This window comes from Lycium ferocissimum, chromosome 1 (assembly GCF_029784015.1).
Source record: "Lycium ferocissimum isolate CSIRO_LF1 chromosome 1, AGI_CSIRO_Lferr_CH_V1, whole genome shotgun sequence".
Taxonomy (NCBI): domain Eukaryota; kingdom Viridiplantae; phylum Streptophyta; class Magnoliopsida; order Solanales; family Solanaceae; genus Lycium; species Lycium ferocissimum.
This window is the reverse complement of record NC_081342.1, coordinates 24,691,326-24,714,819: the sequence shown is the minus strand read 5'-3', so window position 1 is coordinate 24,714,819 and position 23,494 is coordinate 24,691,326. Positions and strand designations below refer to the sequence as shown.

At 39.5% G+C, this 23,494-nt stretch overlaps 2 protein-coding genes across 4 annotated transcripts; one reads left to right on the top strand and one right to left on the bottom strand.

Annotated features, from left to right (window-relative positions):
- Nucleotides 1-13,097: 13,097 nt before the first annotated feature.
- Nucleotides 13,098-21,908, top strand: LOC132052932 (uncharacterized). Of its 3 annotated transcripts, none has more exons than XM_059444693.1 (6): nt 13,098-13,389; nt 18,720-19,215; nt 19,797-20,136; nt 20,585-20,683; nt 20,829-20,949; nt 21,129-21,308. In XM_059444693.1, the coding sequence occupies exons 1-6, from the start codon at nt 13,212-13,214 to the stop codon at nt 21,215-21,217; spliced, it is 1,323 nt and encodes a 440-aa protein (XP_059300676.1). In that variant the 5' UTR covers nt 13,098-13,211; the 3' UTR covers nt 21,218-21,308. The 3 variants fall into 3 exon arrangements, with proteins under 3 accessions (XP_059300676.1, XP_059300670.1, XP_059300662.1); XM_059444687.1 differs by lacking the exon at nt 21,129-21,308 and adding an exon at nt 21,370-21,908 and having other exon boundaries at nt 13,102-13,389; nt 18,729-19,215; XM_059444679.1 differs by lacking the exon at nt 21,129-21,308 and adding an exon at nt 21,370-21,908 and having other exon boundaries at nt 13,104-13,389.
- LOC132052953 (uncharacterized) lies at nt 21,772-23,458 on the bottom strand. Its single transcript, XM_059444706.1, has 2 exons — nt 22,714-23,458; nt 21,772-22,545 (listed from the first exon to the last, which is right to left on the bottom strand). The coding sequence occupies exons 1-2, from the start codon at nt 23,165-23,167 to the stop codon at nt 22,040-22,042; spliced, it is 960 nt and encodes a 319-aa protein (XP_059300689.1). The 5' UTR covers nt 23,168-23,458; the 3' UTR covers nt 21,772-22,039.
- Nucleotides 23,459-23,494: the final 36 nt, after the last annotated feature.

Sequence of the window (23,494 nt, the reverse complement as noted above, 5' to 3'; positions counted from 1 at the left end):
GCATGATGACACATTTTAAGTTAAAAGAATCAAGATTCACTCTTACTATTTTAGAAATTTGAAACATCATAAAATTTTCACTAACGATAGCTTATTTTGAGAAATAAAAACACTAGTCCTATGGATAACTTTTTCACTTTAACTCTTTTAAACACTAGAAACATGTATTTGTTAAAACCTTTGCATGATTAAACTAATGATATTTCATAGGTCTTGTTTTTAAATAACACTTAGAAGCCTCTTTGTGCAAATTACCATATTTTCTATAAATCTTATTTTTATAAGATTATTATATTTAAGATCTAGCAACACTTTGGGATATCTTCTCAAATATTTTAAATATTATATTTGCACTATTAGCCTAATTAAATTTAAGTCCGGTCGGTTAACCATTGTTAATGGAACTTAGAGGATGCCTAATACCTTCCCTCTAGGTTAGTTGAATCCTTACCTAGAATCTCGGTTTCGTAGACTTTAAAAACAAATCCACTTTAGATAATAACTTTAATTAACTTAGGTGTCCTAATTCACCGTAAATAATTAGGTGGCGACTCTTAACTTTAATTAACCCCGAAATTACCGGGATGTTATAAACTATTTTGACCCTGGTTAAAATAGGGTATGACAGCTTGGCGACTCTGCTGGGGAACTACTTAGGTTCTAACCATAACGGACTTAGTTTAAATAGGCTTTGTGTGCTTGTTTTAATTATTCTATTTGCTACTATTTGTTTTATATGCTATTAATTGTTTGTTTGATATAAACCGTTTATGTGTTACCGCTTTGATATAAAGCTTTTATGTGTTACCGCTTTGATATAAACCGTCATCCCGTATCACTTTTTCTCCTTCCCGAAATTCACACGTACACGCGAGGTGTGTTGCGCACCCGCAAATTTCTTTCAAAAAATCAAATTTTAGGAGAGTTGGCACATGCGCGGGTGTCCATACCGGTGACCGTGTAGCCTTCTCACTCGAGTAGTCCGCTTGAACCTTGTGTCGTAGGAAGCCAACTCTTAGTGGCCTAAGATGCTAAACCAACACCCGTTATTAGGGGCATACATTTCATTAGGAGGTTTAATACCCTTGGTGTATTAAACCCATTAGATGACTTTTTCCAAGTGGGTCCACGACCCCAAGTGACACTAAATCATACTCTATCATGTTTGAAGGGTAACTGTGCCTAAATATTGACTATCTGCTTTAATTAATTAAACTTTAGGAGGATAGGATTGACTAACATTTATGTGACAGGTATGGATCCACAGTGGAGAACATCCGTGATTGCCGAAGATCAGTGACATCACAAAATGGCCGTACATTTAGACATACGAAATTGTATTTATTTTATTTTAGACTAGGAAATATTTTATACTCATTTGGTATGTAATAATGTTACAATATTTTTTGTACTTTATTTTGGGTAATAGAATTTGTTTAATTAATCAAAAGCAATGGGATGACATATTATGGCATATTTTACCCTTCAAACAAACGTTAGGCCTACCTCTGGCGCAAAGAGGTCACATGCATATTAGGTCGCGTTATTACCGATATATTCATGTACATTTGTTGACAACTTGTTTGACTTTTTATTTGATGAATTATTTGCCACCTCGCTTGATTTTACGTGATCATGACTTTACCTAGTCGACATCACTTGCACTATTGTGTTTCTTTCTATTTTATTATTCCCAAAGAGGTTGATTCGTGTTGACACTCGAGCTGACCGACCATCCTTACCGCACAAGGTCAAAAACGTCATCACTACCTCAACGTACCTGGATTGTGCAAGGAAAGGAAATTATCATGACTGATCCAGCCGCATCCGTTTCAACTGGTCTAGAAAATATTGTGATCTCTAGCGATCCTCCCGAGACTTGTGAACACAGAGTTACTATGCAACATGATGAACATATCGCCCGTCGACTCAAGAAATCGAGGACCTACGTAGCGAACTAAATCGGGCTAGGGACTCCGACCAATTTATGTTACACTCCAAAGTCCACCTCTGTTTTGTCGCACGAAATCCACCCCGCTTTCCATCACTTGAATCTCCGCCCACGAACACTTCCTCCACGCATTCACGACCCGCCAACAACAATTTTCCTCCACCAAACCCATCCTCCGTCTATACTACTCCGCAAAATCAACCACCTACCTACAATACCTACGGTACTCCTAATCCACCACCCGTCAACCCACCAAATCAATCGCAAGTTCACACTCCTTATATTCCATTACCTACCTACACTAATCCGACCCCTCAAAACCCACCAAACCAACTACCTACAAACACGTTTACAACATATCCAAAACACTTTAATCGTCCATGCGCGCGTCGACGGGGTTGCCGGCCGCACGTACAGCGCGAGTCGGTCGACGGACGGGGCCGGGACACGTCGACGGGTCGACGACCCGTCATCGGTGGCTAGTTAATTCTCCAAGTATAAATACGTGGTCCACGACTTTATTTCATATTTTTCTCATTCCCAGATCAGAGAAACCCTATTATATTTTCTCCCAATATTTCCCATCATCATTGGTGAAGATTGTGTAAGATCCGAGCCCCGTGAAGATCTAGTAAAGGGAAGGTTGTTCCCTGGTTTGATTGAAGTTGTGAAGCTTGAAGAGTTGGATTTGAAGCGAGGGTTTGATATTTTTATCCTCCAAGGTATGTAAATGGTTTCTACCCTTATATTTAAGTTATATATATATATATATGATAATATATAGTGCTTTTATATATCAAGAGATATATATATATATATATATATATGATATGTGGTTGAGATTAGATGAAATTAGGAGTTAAGGGTTTTCTACGTTTTCAAGGGATATGTTGTCCATAGTTGTTAAGCTCTTTTGTAATTATGATGATTAGTGAGTAAGGTGAATAGCCTAATTAAGCCTATGTTATCTTAATTTTAGACTTACGAGTTCAAGGAATAAGAGTTGGACGATTGAATATATCTCAAGGTATGTTAAGGTTTTCCCTTTCTTTCATTTTGGCATGATCCTATAGTATGAACGAGCAAACGAGTTTTCCTATTACTCTATTCTTATAAGCACTAGGAGAAATACGGTTTTGGTGTTCCGTACCCAGTATGGTATTTTCCTCATATACAGATCTTGTGATTTCCTGTCCTAGTAGTATGCGTTAAGTAAGGCCCAATGAGAGGCAAATTGTCATTATATTGTTTTGAGAATCATGTTGTTCAGTTTTACTTGCACTACGCATTCACTTCTAGTTCTTAGGGGTGTGAGTGAAAGGCGTACTTGACAGGGGGTGAAGGTGTGACCTATGATATTATGTTTTATATGTGAAAGGCACGCTTGACAGGGGGTGAAGGTGTGGCCTATGAGTGGTCCATGAGTGGCCTATGATGCTGGGATATATACATGAGAAAGGCACACTTGCGGGGTGAAGGTGTGACAATGATGGGGTGTGTACCTACTATATATATATATATATATATATATATATATATATACTTCTACATACGGATTCGGGGGATGTAGACAGATACTATATAGATTTATACGGATAGTCATTTTATTTAATGAGTTGAGATCTTATTAATGATTTCTATACATATATACATTTTGTCTTTATTAAGCTACATATTCGGCACATTATCCGTACCGACTCCTCGTTCTCTGGGGCGCGTTATGCGAATGCACATGAGACAGGAGGTGGTCTGGCAATAGACCCTTATAATAGAGATCGATGCACTCCATTCGATCCGGAGTTGCGGATTTTTGTGGTAGGCCATTCTTTTGAGATGTATATAGATGTACGAATCCTTTCTACCTTTATTCTAGAGAGAGGTGCTGAGACGGTGGTATGTAGTAGTCGACGATGTATCTTTGTCGGCTTATATTCTTTTGTATAATAGATATATATAGCCGGCACTATTGATTGCATCGTTTTTCCGCATGTTTTGTATATATATGCGGATTGTACAGAGTTCGGATGTTTCCTCTTTATGAGATTAGTTTGTGCTATTTATGGGCTATTGATGTTCAGCATGTTTCAGATAAGTGTTTAGGGGTGTTTGGTCGCTAGAGGTCAGGCTCCCGTCAAGGCTCATCGGGTTGGGTCGTGACAGAAGTGGTATTAGAGCAGTTCCGTCCTAGGGTTGTCTACAGACCGTGTCTAGTAGAGTCTTGTTTATGGGCGTGTTGCGCACCACACTTATAAACAGGATGCTACGCTGACATTTAGGATGATGTCATTCTTTTTCTCTCCTAGATTGTGCGATAGAGCCATGTGTTAGGCGTTCGCTTTCGATGAATTGTTATGATTTCGACAATGCCTCCCAAGAAAGCTATGGGCGCCGGAAAGGCAACAAAGCCATAGGAGAGGTCAGCAGCCGGTCGGCGACCAGTAGGGCTCGGGGATGGGGTCGAGTGAGAGCCCGTCGAGACATCGCATACACCGCCTCCGGCGCCGTCCGGTTCCTCGGCCGGATGCGCGGGCCGGGATGTGCTGGATGATGTACAGTTATTGACCAAATTAGTTGTTGCTCAGGCTCAGAGGCAGGGAGCTGGTAGTTCGAGGGTTAAGACCTTCCTTGAGTTAGATCCTCCAGAATTTTCAGTGATAAAGAAGAATATGGATCCCCAGGATTTCATTGATGGTATGCGAGGGACTTTGAGGGTTATGCGTACAAGTGAGGTTGAGTCGGTGGAGTTAACTTCATATAGACTTCGTGATATTGCGGTACGAGTGGTATCGAGACTTGGGAGTTATCTAGGGGAGAGAATGCTCATCGGTGTGTGGCGAGAGTTCGCGAGATGCTTATCCGCCATTATTTGCCTCCGAGGATTTAGCGAGCGTGTTCCGAGACAAATTTCTACGTATTGAGCAGGGCAGCATGAGTGTCCAAGAGTACTGTGTGTATTTCGATTCTATGGCTAGATATGCCCCAGCCATGGTGGCTGAGATGGAGGACAGAGTTCACCGCTTTGTGGCTGGTTTAGGGCCACATTTGATAGATGCTTGTACGACTGCTGCGCATTACGGCCGGACATGGATATCTCCCGTATACGGCGTATGCACGGAATCTAGAAGATCGCAAGCGACGAGGGGGGCGCGTGGTGAGCGCGCCGTGACCGAGGCTATGGTAAGAGGGCTAGATCTTTCGACATTGGAAGTGAGTCCGGGGGAGGACGAGCGGCGCGCATTCCCGGTATTCATATCATTCGGTAGGGGTGCACCTCGCGGTTTTCGAGCCGAGGTTTGATCGGTCTTCTTATTCGGAGCGGCCCCGAGTTCTAGAGCATCGGGCTCCGGTACATACCGAGTCGGGACGAGATGAGGCCACCTTCACCACGGTGTGCCCGGTGTGGTAGGTTACGTATCGGCGTGCGGTGGGATCGAATGCTTGTTATTCTTGTGGCTGACCAGGTCATGTGATGAGGAATTGTCCGTTAGGAGTTGGCATGGGCACTGTTCAGCGTACAGGGTCTATAGTTGGTTCTTCTTCTTTCACGTAGTGCGCCCCTCGGGGGCAAGTTTTTTCGACCGGCGGGACGAGGGTAGAGGGAGAAATGGAACGTCCAGCTAGAGCGGTCCTCAGCACCGCGTGTATGCTTTAGTTGGTAGGCAGGATCGCGAGACGTCTCCTGATGTTGTCACAGGTATATTATCAGTTTCCTTCTATGATGTGTATGCATTGATCGATCCGGGATCTACTTTATTATATGTTACTCCATTTTGTATTTTGGTAAGTTTTGGGATCTACTTTATCATATGTTACTCCATTTTGTCGATTAAAGTTTGGGAGGTGATTAAACCATTTGAGGTGTCTACGCCAGTTGGCAATCTGATCATAGCTAGGCGAATATATCGGGATTATATTGTTATAGTTTGTGACCTCCACACTGTAGCAGATTTGATTGAGCTAGATATGATTGATTTCGACGTTATTATGGGAATGGATTGGTTGGCTTCTGTTATGCTAATGTTGATTGCAGAGCAAAGATAGTTCGATTTCGGTTTCCGGCGAAACCCGATCCTAGAGTTGAAGGGTAATCTTTGCTTTCGCCTAGGGCGAGGTTTATTTCCTACCTTAAGGCGAGAGAAGATGACCGAAAAGGGTATATTTTTCACCTAGTTCGAGTTCAAGATGTGCAAGCGGAGTGCCGACTCTTTGGCCTTGTTCTGTGGTTAATGAGTTTCCGAAGTGTTTCCGGATGAGCTTCCGGGCATTCCCCCGAGAGGGAATTGACTTTGCCATTGATTGCCGGACACTCGACGATATCTATCCCTCCTTATAGGATGACACCTGCGGAGTTGAAGGAGTTGAAGGAACAGTTGAAAGATTTGCTCGAGAAGGGCTTTATCAGGCCTAGTACGTCACCATGGGGAGCACCGGTGTTATTTGTGAGAAAGAAGGATGGCTCTTTGCGAATGTGTATTGATTATAGGCAATTGAATAAAGTGACTGTAAAGAATAAGTATCCGCTCCCGAGGATTGATGATTTATTTGATCAGTTGCAAGGCGCCAAATATTTCTCGAAGATAGACTTGAGATCAGGATATCACCAGGTCAGGGTCAAGGAAGAGGACATTCCGAAGACGGCATTCCGGACTAGATATGGCCACTATGAGTTCCGTGTTATATCGTTCGGGCTAACTAATGCCCCAGCCGTATTCATGGATTTGATGAATTGTGTGTTCAGGCCCTTTCTAGATTTGTTCGTGATTGTGTTCATAGATGATATTCTGGTTTATTCGCCGTCAGAGGCCGATCGTACGAACATGCCGGACGGTCTTGGGATTCTTCGAGGTAAAGAGTGGTATGACAAGTTTTCTAAGTGTGAGTTCTAGTTGAACTGCGTGGCTTTTACCGGGTCACGTTATTTCGAGAGGAAGCGTTAGAGTGGATGCCCGGAAGATTGAGGTTTGTGAAGAATTGGCCGGGTTCCACGACACCCGACGGAGATACGTAGTTTCTTGGGCTTGCGGATTCTTAGAGAAGGTTTTGTAGAAGGATTTTCCTCTCTTTCGGCCCCGTTGACCAAATTGACTCGAAATCGGCTAAGTTCCAATGGACGGACGCTTGTGAGCGTAGCTTTCGGACGTTGAAGGATAAGCTAACTTCGGCACCGAGCTTTTGACTCTTCCCGGAAGGAGCGATGGCTATGTGGTATATTTTGATGCTTCGGGTGTTGGATTGGGTGTGTATTGATGCGGCGTGGTAAGGTTGTCGCTTATGCTTCCTGACGGTTGAAGAAGCACGAGAAGAGTTATCAACCCATGATCTTGAGTTAGCGGCGGTGATTCATGCCTTGAAGATATGGAGACACTACTTATACGGTGTTCGTATTTGATATCTATCTTGATCATAAAAGTCTCCAGTACATCTTTATGCAGAAGGATTTGAACTTGCGTCAGAGGCGATGGTTGGAGAGGGTAAGAGATTATGATGTGGACATTCTATGTCATCCCAAGAAGGCTAATGTGGTAGCTGATCCCCTCAGTCGTAAATCTATGGGTAGCTTGTCTCGCGTCATTCGCGGAAGAGAAAGAAATGGTCGTAGGGTTCATCGATTGTCTAGCCTCGGAGTTCGATTGCTAGGAGACTCGGGTGATGCGAGTTCTGTTCAAGACACAGCGATATCATCCTTGGTAGTTGAGATAAAGGAGCGTCGGTATGAGGATCTGTTCTAGTTCGTGCAAGAGATACGGCCCCTCGAAAGAAAGACACCCTTTGTGATCACGGGTGATGGGGTACTCGGATATCGAGGTAGATTGTGTGTCCCTAGTGTTGCGGGACTCGGTCGGATTATGGGAAAGGTACATTACTCCCGCTATTCTATTCATCCGAGCTCAACAAAGATGTACCATGATCTCGAGGAAGTTTATTGGTGGGATGGTATGAAAAGAGATATAGCAAATTTATCGCTCGGTGTCCAAATTGTCGGCGAAGTCAAAATAGAGCACCGAAGCACGGAGGTCATTGCGAGCTATGGAGATTTCGACATGGAAGTGAGAGGTAATTAATATGGACTTTATTACGGGGTTACCCGTACTCGAGCGGAAGTGTGATTCGATATGGGTCATAGTTGATAGGCTCGCAAAGTCGACTCATTTTTGCACTTTTCAACTATTTATGCAACCGGGATTATGCAAGGTTTTATCTTTATGTACGACTCCATGGGTGTTCCTTACGCATTATTTTAGATAGGGGAGCAGTTCACAGCCCGATTACGGAAGTCTTTCAGGGGATTGGGACTCGGTGAGTCTTAGCACCGCGTTCCACCGCGGACACGGATGGGCGAGCGGAGCGTGCCTATACGGACCCGAGGATATGCTTAGAGCTTGTGTGCGTGACTTTCGGGGCAATTGGGAGGATCATTTGCCTCTTATCGAGTTCGCATATAACAACGGCTACCATTTCGGTATTCAAATGGCTCGCTATGAAGGCCTTATATGGGCGGAGGTGTAGATCGCCCATAGGATGGTTTGATGTTGGGGAGAATCGGTTAGTAGGCCCGAAATTAATATAACAAGCGGTTGATAAAGTGAAAGTGATTAGAGAGGATTGCTAACGACTTAGAGCGCGACGAGAAATCCTATACGGATAATCGGCGACGTAAGGGTAGGAGTTCAAGATGGGCGGCCGGGTGTTCTTGAAAGTTTCGCCTATGAAGGGAGTGATGAGGTTTGGTAAGAAGGGTAAGTTGAGCCCTCGATATATTGGACCATATAAGATCATTCGTATAGTGGGTACAGTGGCATATGAGTTGGAATTGCCTTCGGAGTTAGAGTCGGTGCATCCAGTATTTCATGTATCTATGCTTTGTAAGTGTGTCGGAAGATCCTTGAGAGTTGTACCGATTGATGATATCCGTGTGACCGAACAGTTATCATACGAAGAGACTCCAGTGGCTATATTAGATAGATAAGTCCGTCGGTTGCGAACTAAGGATGTAGCCTCCGTTAAAGTCTTGTGGAGGAATAAGAATGTTGAAGAAATGACTTGTGAAGAAGCGATGAAGATTAAGTACCGCATTTGTTCCCGATGGTACAAGAGTGCGATCGGAGGCATCATTTTCCGAGTATTATTTCATTTCAGTTATCGTGATTGGTCGTGTAAGGCCCTAGCATTGTATGTTATAGTATGTGGCCCTGTGAGGCATTATTTTGGGTTGTTGTGTACAGGACGGATTGATATAAGTACAGGGAAAACTATGCCGAAATTTTTATAACCCAGGATTGTTCGAACATTTGAGGACGAATGTTCCTAAGGGGGAAAGAATGTTACACCCCTCATTTTCGTAGTGGTAGAACTTATGATTTCCTAGTTGGGTATGCCTTGGGAATTGAGACCCGAGCCCGAGTTTGGAGATAGAAAGTGTCTACCCGTGTGCGATGGTACCGGGAATTCCTGGTAATTTACAGGGTTAGAAGTTGAACGAATCGAATCGACGCGATTTGAACCGAATTGGAAAAGTCTGCAGACACCAGTCATGATCGACGGGTCGTCGAACCTGTCGACGGACCGTCATTGTGCGGCGTCGACAGGGTTCCGCAGCCCTGCATTCTGCAGGCGCAGGTCGACGAGCACTTCGACGGACCGTCGACACGTCGACGAATCGTCGACCCGCTCATCGAACCGGACCACTGAAGCAGTTAATTCTCTAAGTATAAATACGTGGTCCACGACTTTATTTAATATTTTTCTCATTCCCCGGATCGGAGAAACCCTATTATATTTTCCAACATTTCCCGTCATCATTGGTGAAGATTAGGTAAATCAGGGCCTCGTGACCCCAGGAGCTAGTAAAGGAAGGTTGTTCCTAGGGTTTGATTGAAGTTGTGAAGCTTGAAGAGTTGGATTTGAAGTTAGGGTTTGATATTTTTATCCCTCCAAGGTATGTAAATGGTTTCTACCCTTGTATTTGAGTTAGTTACTAAGAGTTTTGGTAGTTCAAGTGAAGAGAAGATAGCTATGAAAGTGATAAGTCAATGAAAGGTTAAATAGTGCTTTTGGGGTTATGTCAAGAGATGATTGAGGGATGTGTTTGGGTATATCTTGTTATGTAAGTGTTGCCATTATTGTTATCATTGATATTGTGGTTGAGATTGGATGGAATTAGGAGTTGAGGGTTTTCTACGTTTTCAAGGGATATGTTGTCCATAGTTGTTAAGCTCTTTTGTAATTATGATGATTAGTGAGTAAGGTGAATAGCCTAATTAAGGCCTATGTTATCTTAATTGTAGACTTACGAGTTCAAGGAATAAGAGTTAGACGATTGAATATATCTCAAGGTATGTTAAGGTTTTCCTTTTCTTTCATTTTGGCATGGTCCTATGATATGAACGAACAAACGAGTAAACGAGTTTCCCTATTACTCTATTCTTATAAGCACTAGGAGAAATACAGTTTTGGTGTTCCCGTACCCCGGCTATGGTATTTTCCTCATATACAGATCTTGTGATTTCCTGTCCTAGTAGTATGCGTTAAGTAAGGCCCAATGAGAGGCAAATTGTCATTATATTGTTTTGAGAATCTGTTGTTCAGTTTTACTTGCACTACGCATTCACTTCCGATTCTTGGGTGTGAGTGAAAGGCGCGCTTGACGGGGGGTGAAGGTGTGACCTATGATATTATGTTTTATATGTGAAAGACACGTGACGTGGGGTGAAGGTGTGGCTTTGTGAGTGGTCCGTGAGTGGCCTATGATGCGGGATATATACATAGAAAGGCACACTTGACGGGGGGTGAAGGTGTGCGTGATGTGACATATATATATATATATATATATATATATATATATATATATATATATATATATTCTCGACATACGGATTCGGTCGGATGTGAACAGATACTAGTTCATACGAATTCATGTAGATAGTCATTTCAGCTTATGAGTTCGGATCTTATTCATGATTTCTATACATATATACATGTTGTCTTTATTCCTTACATATTCAGTACATTATCGTACCGACTCCCGTTTCTCGGCCTACCGTTCGTAATCCACGGTACGGGACAGACAGGAGGTGGTCGACTTAGTAGAGACCCTTTATCAGAATAGAGATCGACGTTGCACTCCCATTCGATCCGGAGTTGCGGTCTATTTTAGTAGGTCATTCTTTTGAGATGTATATAGATGGGTACGACGGGGCCACTGTCCCGTCCTTTCTACGCCTTCCATTCCGGTGAGGTACAGCAGACGGTGGTATGTAGTAGTCGACATGATGTATCTTGTCGGCTTATATTCTTTTGTGTACGGTATATATAGACCCTAGGTACTAGTCAAGCTTTTGTTCTTCCGCATGTTGTGTATATATATACAAATTGTACGAGTTTGGATGTTTTCCTCTTTATGAGATTGGTTTGTCTTATTTATGGGCTATTGATGTTCAAAGCATGTTTCAGATAAGTGTTTAGGGGTGTTTGGTCGCTAGAGGTCAGGCTCCCGTCACGGCTCATCGGGTTGGGTCTTGACAGCAACAATAAACCTAGTTGTAAAGTAAAATGGAATTTACTCAATTATAATAAACTAAATTGAAAAGATTGAATATTAAAGCATACTTAAAATAAATATTGTGCTCGTTATATGAGTTATATTTTTTTAACTGAGTCTATTGTTATTCATAAAATTTAGTTGTAATTTGAAATTGGTCTATCATTTTTTTAATTAAATTATTTCCTTGTGATTATTTTAAGGTTATGAATTTCAACTAGCTTATTCTTATTAGCAAAAGATATAGAGATATAAGGGGAAAAATGAAAAAGAAAATAAGAAAGAGAAAAATGACAACATAAAAATAAGAATAATTAATTTTAAAAATTAACATATGAATGCTTTTTTTACCTATTTTCTAACTCCTATATATTATAAAGAGAGCGAAATCACTGTCCATATGCTTAAAGTGGCACACCTCATAATCTATATACAATATAATACTATAAAGTTAAGCATAGACATACCTCTCTATGGCCATCATTTCTATTTATATTTTTTTCTCCTTTTTTGACTTTTTTCCTCATTTAAAACATCTTTTTTCACATTTGAATTTTACCATAATTGTGTTAGGGTTTGTCATGAATTTCCTACTTTATTTAAATTTTATCATAATTGTGTTTTACTTCAAAAATGTTTTCTTGGTGGAAAATGATTTCTTTGTGGAAAAGGATTTTATCGTGTCTATCTTTTTCTCGGGGAAGAAGTTTTGGACTTCTATAAATAGAAGATTCAATCATCTCATACAACACCATAATAGCGTCCACAATGTAGTCGTTAGAGAGTTTTGTTTAGGGGAGATTTTCTCCCAACAGTTTTTATGCTTTTATATTAGTTTTCATATGTAGATCAATTGATCAAATCATATAATTAGAATATTATGCCGTCTGATTTATCGCTGTTCGATATTTGCAATTATTAGCTTCCGCATGATGCCATGATTATTTCGACCCCAACAATAAGGGGTCGTTTGGTAGCTGGACAAGAGACTAGTTATTCATGTATTAATTTTTGCATTAATTTATACCATGTTTGGTAGCTAGTAAAGAGACACCTTATTCATGTATTAATTTCCGCATACTTATACCGCGTTTGGTAGCTAGTTAGGGAGTAAGTTATTCATGTATAAAATTAGTACGACGTTTGGTTTGCAATTTAGAAACCCATGTATAAGTTATGAGGGAATCTATATATTATTTTATGCGGGTAGAAGATGGAATAACTAATACATGAATAAAAATTTAAAATGACAATATTTCCCTTATCATTCCCACTTAAATACTTTCTTTTTCTAAACCATATTTTTTATATAATTTTTACTATAATATTTTAATATTTTTTAAATAAATAATATTTTAATTTTAATTGTAAACAAATATTATAATTTTAAGAAATATATAATATTTATTAACTTTTAATATAACATGCAAAGAAATAATTTATGCATAACTAAATCCTGCATAACTAATACCTAAAATACTAACACCCGTATAACTAATACCGCATAATCCTAGTGAGCTACCTAACGACCCCGAGTAAACTTACAAAAAGTGGATAGTTTAAGAATGTCTTTTAGATATTAATAATTCTAACTTATAAGCAAATACCAAATGATAAGCTAAAAAGTGCAGCTTCCGAACAGCCACGTCTATCGTCCCTTATTACTTATCACGGAGGTTTAATTACTCAATTACAGCATCATCGTTCACCCATTATCAAGACATGAATACTTGTGTACTTCATCTGGTGCCTGCTAGTCTTCCCTCTCCTCAATTGCAATTTCAAACGAATAAGAAGCAATTCAACCTTCCTTCTATTTGGCAAAAACCCATCTTGAAATCTTTCCCAATTGTAGCTTCTGCTTCTTCTTCTGCTTCTTTCCCACCTGCTGAATTTCCAGGTAAATAGCTAAGCTATAATATCTTTACCATTTTAATTCAGTTGATTGATTCTGTTCTGACTGTTGATTGTAGTTAATGTAGCTTTCTAGTCAGTGAATTCGCTCTACCATATAGTAAGATGAAACATTCTTTTTTATCCTTTGTTAGGATGGAGAGCCCGGGTAGTGCTGACTTTAGCCAAACAAGGTTAGAATGACAATAACAAAGACAATATACGTTGATAATAATGGCAAGTGAAGCAAACAAAGAAGGCACATATTTAATGTGTTTCCGTCAAGGGGAGCAATTTCACTATAACACGAGAGTACAAAATTAGAGATAATACTCTAATTAACCCAAAATATCTCAAAAGAATAACCTCACACGATCACCTCAAAGAAGAGTTCACACAAGTGTTTTCCAACATTGACTCTCGTACAAAATACTCACTATTTATAAAAGGAAGAGAAAATGATACAAGAGTGAATTCTCAAATCTTGTTGGTGTGTTAACAAATGAGGAATTAGCTATCTATTTATAGAAATGGCAAACCTCTAGATGATGTCATTAATGACATCAACAAGAGTAAAATTCAAACTTGTCTTGTACCATTCTTCTTCATTTGCTGCCAACAAATCCTTTGTTTGACAACTAATTGGATTTGGACAGTGGTTGAAAAATGTACAACAACATCCTCATTTAGAATATGGCTAAAAGCTAAGGCCACTTACAAAGCTTCATCTTGGTCTAGTTTTTTGCTGATATAATAATCTTATTCCAACTTCTCTACAAAAGCCCAGATGGGATAAATCATTCTATATAAATGGCAACCAAGTTCAAGCTCTCTCTGGTGTTGATCTTCTTAATAGAGACCTTTCTTCCGCAATAGTTTCTCGAATGAAGTGATACTTGATAACAATATGCTTCATCCTCTCATGATTCATCTGATCTTTAGTCAAGTGAATGACACTTTGACTATCCCAAAAAATGATAATATCACCTTGGTGTAAACTGAGTTCAGCAAATAGACCCTTCAACCATAAGGCTTCTTTGATCGCCTCGGTCACTGTCATATATTCCTGCGTTGGTAACAGATAAAGCTACTACATTTTGTAATGTAGCTTTCCACCTTATTGCGCAACCACCAATGCAAAATATGTAGCTTGTCAGTGATCTTCTTTTGTCGAGATCACCTGCATAATCTGAGTCTACAAAACCTAACTAAGTGTTAGTATTTCTCCCAAACTCCAAACATGCGTTTGAAGTACCTCGCAAGTATCTGAGAATCCATTTCACATCCTGCCAATGTGCTTTACACGGGCAAGCCATATACCGACTTACCACACTTACTGCTTGTGAAATGTCTGGACGTGTACATACCATTGCATACATAATATTGCCAACTGCCCTGGAATATGGCACATGTGCCATATACCTCTGTTCTTCCTCTGACTGTGGTGATTGAACAGTTGATAACTTAAAATGAGCAGCAAGAGAAGTACTCACTGGCTTAGCATCTTTCATGTCAAACCTCTCCAAGACCTTCTCCAAATACTTCTTCTGGGTCAGAAATAGCCTGTTGGCTCCTCGATGGCTCGATCTCTTTTGATTCCCATGCCAAGGATTTTCTTAGCTGCTCCCAAATCTTTCATTTCAAATACACTTTTCAGCTGACTTTTCAAATTGTGAATTTCTGTCAAATCCTTAGTGGCAATGAGCATCATCAACATATAACATTGGGTAAACAAATGAACCATCATTTAACTTCCGAAAGTAAACACAATCATACATGCTCCTCGAATAACCATGACCCAACATAAGGAATCAAACCTCTTCTACCATTATTTTGGAGATTGCTTTAATCCGTACAAGGATTTCTTCAGCAAACAAACATGATCTTCTTTTCCTTCAATCTCAAAACCTTCGGGTTGATGCATGTATATTTGTTCCTCTAGTTCGCCATGTGAGAAACCCGTCTTAACATCAAGTTGTCCTACTTCCAAAAAATACATGGCAACTAAGGCAAGCAAGACATGAATGGAGCTATGTTTAACAACAGGTGAGAAAATATCATTAAAATCAACTCCTTGTACCTGATATAGCCCTTTGCAACTAGTTGTGCCTTATACCTTGCATTTTCAACCCCTGGAATTCCATCCTTTTTCTTGAAAACCTATTTGCAACCAACAATTCTCTTTCCTGATGACGGCTTCACAAGAGACCAGGTACTATTCTTATGGTGAGAATCAATTTCTTCATCCATTGAAATCAGCCACTTAGCTGAATTAGCACCAGAAACTACTTCTATATTTTGATGGTTCTCCAATTTCTTCAGTTGTACTTCTTCAGTTTTCCATACAACTGAAGAAACAAATGATACATAATCTCCATACATGCTTGGTCTCTGAATTTGTCTCCTTGGTCTGTGTGTGGCTATGGTATATTCATTTGGTTCAACTTCTGGCTCAACTTCTGAGGCTTCAACATCTTGATCAACTTCTGGAGTTTCAACTATATTTTGTTCCACAGTTGATGAGCTTGGCTTGAAAGGAATGCCAAGCTCAACCTCCACCTGCTTATCTGTACCCTGCTCTTTATGCTTGTTATAAGAACTAGAAAATGCTTTTTTGGGATGTAACATAGAGGATTCATTAAAAGTTATGCCTCTCCTAATTATAAATTTTGGTGACTTGGAATCAGGATACCCAAGTTTGTATCCTTTCAGCCCAGATGCATATCCAAGGAAAATACATTTTTAGTCCTTGGCTCTGATTTTTCGTCATTCACATGCATGTACGCATGACAATAAAAAATGTTTAAATCAGAATAATTAGCAGGAGTACCTGACCACATTTTCTCTGGAGTCTTAAAGTTCAAAGTTGCAGAAGGAGCACGATTGACAATGTAACAAGCTGTAGAGATAGCCTCTGCCCAAAAGGCGTTTGTCAACCTAGCATTTGAAATCATGAAACGAGCTCTTTCTAAAAGAGTTCCGTTCATCCTTCCTGCAACACCATTTTACTTAGGGGTCATCCTCATAGTGCGATGTCGAGTAATTCCTTCATTTTCGCAAAATTCGTTGAACTCATAATTACAAAACTCCAAGCCATATTTGTTCTAAGCCGTTTGACCCGTTTTTCTATTTGCTTCTCAATCAAAACTTTCAATTGTTTGAAAGTTAAGAAAACATCACTTTTGTTTTTCAGGAAATAAACAATAACTTTCCTTGAATAATCGTCAATGATAGTTAGCATATACCTGGCACCACCTTTTGACGGGGTATCAGAAGGACCAAAGATCTGAATGAATGTAATCCAAAGTACCTTTAGTCCTATGAATTGCTGGAGATTTGAAGCTGACTCTTTTCTGCTTCCTGAACATGCAGTGTTCGCAAAAATTCATAGTCCCAGTACTTTGTCCACATAGAAGACCTCTTTTGCTGAGGATGGGAAGACCTTTCTCACTCATATGCCCCAAACGCATATGCCACAATTTGGGGATGTTGGAATCAGATTGATTTGATGTAGAAACTGCAGCAGCACTTGTAACAGTGGATCTCAATAAAGTGTCCAACGTACCAAATCTGCGTGCTTTCATGACCACAAGAGCACCTAGAGAGACTTTAAGAAGTCCATCTTCACCTGTTTATTTGCACCCAAGAGATTCTAGAGTGCCCAATGAGATGGGATTTTTAAGTCAGGAATATATCAAACATTGGTAAGAGTTCTCACCACACCGTTGTGCTTTCTGATCCGTATTGTACCTTTACCAATAACTTTGCAGGCCATCAAGACAACTCCACCTCCAACAGATTTGTATGTGGTAAACAAATCCCTGTGCTCTTCATATACAGGGTTTTTAGCTTTTCCCACATGCCTTTCACCATGCTTTTTGTAGATACTTCACGTAATACCTCGTTTGAGGGATTTAAAATTATACCTGATTTTGCTTTTTTGGTTTATGATGGCAAACTCTTGATCCGTCATATTTTCTAGTTCTTATCCTTTCCTTCTAGTGCCATATCTAGGCCACCCTGAATTAGGATAGCTTCCATCTTTAATTACCACATCCCGCAGTTTGCACTTCGGTCAAATTTCTCAACGTAAGTCTTTGTTATAATCATCTTGGGCTACTGAAATAACTCGGTTATATCCGGCTTTGATACCAATTAATTTGTAAGTGGCCTTAGTTTTTAGCCATGTTTAAAATGCCGTACATTTTTCAACTACCATCCAAATCCAATTGTTGTCAAATAAAGGATTTGTTGACAACATAATGAAGAAGAATGGTGCAAGACAAGTTTGAATTTTACTGTAGTTGATGTCATTAATGACATCATCAAGAGGTTTGCCATTTCTATAAATAGATGGTTAATTTCTCATTTGTTAACACACCAACAAGATTTGAGAATTCAATTTTGTTTCCTTTCTCTTCCTTTTATAAATTGTGAGTAATTTGTATGAGAGTGAGTGTTGGGAAACACTTTTGTGAACTCTTCTTTGGAGTGATCGTGTGAGGTTATTCTTTTGGGATATTTTGGGTTCATTAGAGTTTATCTCTAATTTTGTACTCTTGGTGTTATAGTGAAATTGTTCCTCTTCTCCTGTGGATTAGGTCTCACTGACCGAACCACGTTAAATTTGTGCCTTTTTTATTTGCTTTACTTGCCATTATTATCAACTTCTATTGTCTTTGTTATTGTCATTATAACATTGTTTGGTTAAATTCCAGACTACCTGGGTTCTCGATCCTAACATTCTTTTATGTTGAGATAATGGTAAAAAAACACACTTGAACTATCACTTTTTTGAAAGCACACCCAAACTATTGGTTTTTTTCCTCGACCTATCGCCATCTATGTATTAAAACACACCTAAATAGTAGATGGTGATAGGTCATATAGGAAAAGGAAACAACTGATAGTTTGGGTGTGAAACTCGCAAAAAAGTGATAGTTCGGGTGTGTTCTTGACCATTAACTCGTTTATGTTTGTACTATGCATTACTTCATGCATTCATGTTAGATTCTTGAATTAACTATTCTTGACTGTTGGATTTCTTCCATAAATATAGCTGTGTGTCAATCTTTGTTGAGATATTTGGGGGAATTTAGCTGTAACTGGATGTTTGTTTACCAATTTATTTCTCCTGAGAAGCCAACAAAAAAAAGACGTAATAGTTAAAAGTCCAGTTAGTTATTAGAGGCTAAGCAAAGTTGAATAATTGCTAACGCCAAAGGGAACATATGCGAGTTCAATCAGATTCTTTTGGTGTTTAGAAGCAGCTGAGAAAAATTGATAAAGCTGGGATTCTTCTTTTCTTTTCATCTCATATGTGTTTACTTTTCTAAGCTAATCCAGAACTACTCCCTGGGACAAAGCCAAAGCGGAAAAGGCAGATAGCAGGAATCGATCAGGAAGAATTACAAGACCCAGCTATTCTAGCAGACCCTGATAGTTGCTTTTGTGAGTTTAAAGGAGTACAGATACACCATAAGATATATGATGCGGAATCAGTTGCCACAAACTTGTCAGAAGAAGGAACTAGTTTACAACCTCCTTATGCTAATAAAAAAGTGAATTTTCCAATGATTTTACTACATGGCTTTGGTGCCTCTGTTTATTCATGGAGTCGAGCTATGAAGCCCTTGGCACAAATCACCGGAGCAAAAGTTCTGGCCTTCGACAGACCAGCCTTTGGGTTGACGGCAAGGCTGAATCATGCCAACCATTCATCTCGGGGTAGTGAAGACACCAGACCTTTTAATCCATACTCCATGATATTCTCTGTGCTGGCCACTCTATACTTCATTGACTTCTTAGCAGCTGAGAAGACAATTCTAGTGGGGTAAGTTCTATTTCATCGTATACTTTTGATTTCTCTCTGGATCAAGTGAAATAGCATCCTTATTGTTCTATATATATTAGTTTCTCTTGCTCATCTGGCAAGGCAATAGTCCTTCAGCTACACCAAAAAATAGGAGGATGATGAAAGGAAGGGAGTAATAGCAATAAAATCTGAGGAATATCATGTTTTTTCCAAATGAATGACTGGCCTGCTCCTGGTTGGACTTTTAGGTGATAAAAAATTAGTGATATTATTTTCAGTCATTGTCTACACTAGCTACCCCTAACACCACAAAAAAAACCCAAAACATACACACATTTAACTAATCTATTAGCTTCCTTACTCTTTGAATTGGCTGCTTAGATACTATTCCTAGTTACTTACTGCAAGCAGTAGAAAGTGTATTTAGTTGGTCAAGCTAAGTAGATGATATATTCTTTACTTATAAAAAAATATATAATTCCCAATGAGAGAAAAATGTACTTCAAATTGTCCTCTGATTGTATTATCATCCATCTTCCTTTGCTTTCCTACTTCATTCTCAAAGTTGAGTTCTTAATTGGTAACTAATGAGATACCAGACACTCAGCTGGTTGCCTTGTAGCAGTGGAAGCATATTTTGAAGCTCCTGAGCGAGTTGCTGCCCTGATACTTGTCGCCCCAGCAATTCTAGCACCCCTGAATTTAGGGCCTGGAGCTAAGGACAATCCAAGTGGAAAAAATAACCAGACTGAAGGCGAGGACTTGGAAGTGAACTCTAAAGGGAATTGGTTTACCACGGTTTTCGGCTTTTTCTCAAAGTTATCCCAATATCTTGGACAAGCAATAATCCGTTTGGTGACAGGGATGGGAGACATGATAAATTCTTTATATAAGAAAGCTTTATCTGCGTTCTTGCGTTCTGCCATTGGTATAATGTTGGTATGTACTCTATTTTGGATCTTCTAATCTATTTATTTAACCTAAATTTTCTTTCTCAAAATTCACATCGTGAAGCCTTGTGAAATTTAAATTAGGTCTATATACTTCATTAATTTCCAAATCTGAAAATTGTTTTTTGAATGAGAAATCCTCCCTACCATTTTCTTGAAGGAGATGGAAGTCAAACAAGAAGGTGATAAGTATATGTGCAGGGCAAGTCCACGGAGCAACATGTCAGCTACTTTTGCTTAGCAGCTCTATTACTCCTTTGATCTTTCTGACATTTCATTTGAGGATAACTTTGATATATTTATGTTATCAAAACAGATGGAAGAAGTCTTGTCGATTCTAGTCGTTTGCAACATATGCAAAATGAGAAAAATGCTTGATCACCACTCTATTAAACTTGATTAAAATGGGTACTAAAATGACTACCATTTTCTTTCAGGTAAGAATGATAATTGATAAGTTTGGCTTAGCTGCTATTAGGAATGCTTGGTATGATCCTAAGCAAGTTGATGATCATGTCTTGCAAGGCTATACAAAGGTGATTCCCTGACAGCTAGTTGTTTCCAACCTCTGAGGATGGTGTTTTTTTTTCCCCCCTTTTGGGCTTGTATTTTATTTTTCAAGGTATGGAACCTGGTTTTTCATTGTGCCTTGTTGTCATCTTGATTCTCCAATATCTGCAGGCTCTCAGATTAAAAGATTGGGATAGGGCTCTGGTGGAGTATACTGTGGCTATGCTTACAGATTCTGCATCTGAATCAAAACCACCACTGTCGAAGAGACTGAGCGAAATCTCATGTCCTGGTTAGAAAATCATCTATGTTGCAGCAAATTGAATTGATAACTAAAAGGAAACATTAGATTTCAAAATAATTAAGCAAGCAATATTTCAAGTGAATATGAAGTACTGAAAAACAATTTTGCCACATAACCAACATCTCTTAACTACCAAATAACCTTTGATTGCACCATTTTTTTTCTAGGAGGCTACTCCCCTCTGGTAGTGGAGAAGTGTTTGTCACATGAGCCTTGGTGCCATCATGTTCTTTCTACATTCTTGGATTTGTTATAACACTATGGTCTAAGAAACATATTATCGTAAAGTTGCATGATAAAGCAATAGACTCCAGTTACACAGTGAATACACAAGCTTTCTAATGCTGGTTTTTGAATGCACAAGCTTTCTAATGCTGGTTTTTTCTTTTATTTGCAATTGAGGTTCAGTTCTGATTGTCACTGGTGATAGTGATAGGCTTGTTCCGCCATGGAACTCTGAAAGACTTTCACGGGCCATTCCTGGATCTTTTCTTGAAATAATCAAGAATTGTGGCCACTTGCCCCATGAAGAAAAGGTAGATGAATTCGTATCCATTGTTGACAGATTCCTTGAAAGAGTTTTTGGGGTGCAAAAAGAGCCTCATCTGCAACCAGCAACTTGAGATCGATACTTTATCTAGTTCAACTTGGCCAGGATTGACATCTATTGGAAGATCATTAAGTTTGAGACAGGAACTGCCTACCTTAGTTCAAGGAAAGCATTAAGCTCTTTGCAAACAATACTCAATCCTATAAACACCTATCATTTCATCCTATATATGAATATGGTGGTAGCTTATAGTTTAAGTAAACATCTATTTCTTTGATCACCCTCGAGACTAGGACAAAGTTCTGTAATGTGATATAATACATTATGTATATTGAGAGTTGTAAAATTTTACTATAAATTTGTTCCAGAGTAGCTGAAATCTGTTGTTTTACATGTAGCCTGAGATTTTACAGCTACAAACTGAAACTTCTTTGCAGACGATTTTTGTGATAGTAGCAGTGTGCAAAGCATTCTAATTTTAAGTTGTCTCATTGCATACATCGTTTTACAATAGATGGTATTCCATCTTCAGAAAGGGGGATCAAGGGATATTGTAAGAGAGGGATCCTGTACTCCACGAGGCAAATCAAAACCAGACATGAAATCATCTCCAAATATCATAGCACCGGCTGCTAAGGCCCCTGCACCTACTCCCATTCCAAAACCAGGTCTTGCATTTCGTGCTGCTGCAGTTCCGGTTTGTGGCATGTTGAAATAACTAGGCGGCGTGTTGTCTGTTCTTGGGAGGAAAGTCGGAATATAACCAACATTAGCAGGTGGAGGTGGTGGTGGTGGTGGAGCATGCGGTGGCTGATAGCCTGGTCCTGCTGCGTGTGTGTAGCTCGGTCCCGCCACAGGTGGATGGGAATAACTTGTAGGATAAGGTACTGGATGTGCATATTGGCGATTTGGTTGTGGTTGGTTCTCCATCATTTGGGATGTGGTTATAGATTGTGATTGTGGGTATGTTGATGCAGCATTAGCCACGTTGAAGCCACTGCTGTTATCCGCAAGCTTAAATCCCTCCTTGTCACCTAGTTTTAAACCAAATGTCATCAAAATGGAAAAGTCTCAGTCAAAATTCATATAGTTATGGTTCTTGGTCCAGAGTATTATCTTAATCAATATAAACTAGTGTCTTTTCTTTAATTATCTGTTTCATAGAAGATGAAAAAATACATAAATCAAACACATGTTTGTACCTGGTTGTGAACTGGGTTCTTCCCTTTCCTCTGAAATTCTGATAGAGACATCAACAATTCCATGAGGTGTATTCGAGTTCCTTTTCCGCAATTGAAAGCTCCCAACTTCTTCAATTGGCTTTGAAACCTCAGAGTTCTTATTGTACTTGTCCAGAAATTCTTTCAAAACCACAGTAGCTGTTCCCATGAGTTTTTCTCTAAGAAAAATGGGCTCTCTACTGTAAACTTCAACATGGAGGTCCAAATCCTGGAGATTCAATTCAGAAGTGTCAACCAACATTGAGAATTTGGTTTTCCAAACAGGATTTGCGTTGCCTGATGAATCAATCTTGGAACAATACTTGTTGTTTGGATCAATCCATCCAACAGCATACCATTGAAGCTTCCACAAAGCTGATGTTCTTCGGAGTCCCCTCGCGGAAATCAGGCACACTTCAATCCATATTTTTCCCATTTCAGGTAAAAGATTTCTGCTTTGATTGATACAAATGGTGATAGAATTTATGCTCCTCGAAGGTTCTTTCCTTGATAAAAGTGATGAAAAAAAGGTGTAAAGCTGTTTTGCATCATGTTAACTGTTGTTAAGGCTACCTTACTTTTATGCAAAGGAAATTACTTTATATTATTAGCAAAGTTCTATTAAGAGTTACCTACGTACCATTTTGGCCCCATATTATGGCTCACAACTCACAAGTCTTTAAGAGGGGGACAGGAATCGGAACAAAGTCAAAAGATTGCAATATGACAGTGTTGAAAAATGAACTCAGGGTCCACGCGAAAG

Excerpts from the sequence above, each read along its gene's own strand:
- LOC132052932 (XM_059444679.1), top strand. The coding sequence starts at position 13,212 with ATGAATACTTGTGTACTTCATCTGGTGCCTGCTAGTCTTCCCTCTCCT. Across the intron at positions 13,390-18,719 it reads CCCACCTGCTGAATTTCCAG|CTAATCCAGAACTACTCCCT; the intron begins GTAAATAGCTAA and ends TACTTTTCTAAG. Across the intron at positions 20,684-20,828 it reads TCTTGCAAGGCTATACAAAG|GCTCTCAGATTAAAAGATTG; the intron begins GTGATTCCCTGA and ends CAATATCTGCAG.
- LOC132052953 (XM_059444706.1), bottom strand. The coding sequence starts at position 23,167 with ATGGGAAAAATATGGATTGAAGTGTGCCTGATTTCCGCGAGGGGACTC. Across the intron at positions 22,546-22,713 it reads AGAACCCAGTTCACAACCAG|GTGACAAGGAGGGATTTAAG; the intron begins GTACAAACATGT and ends GTTTAAAACTAG.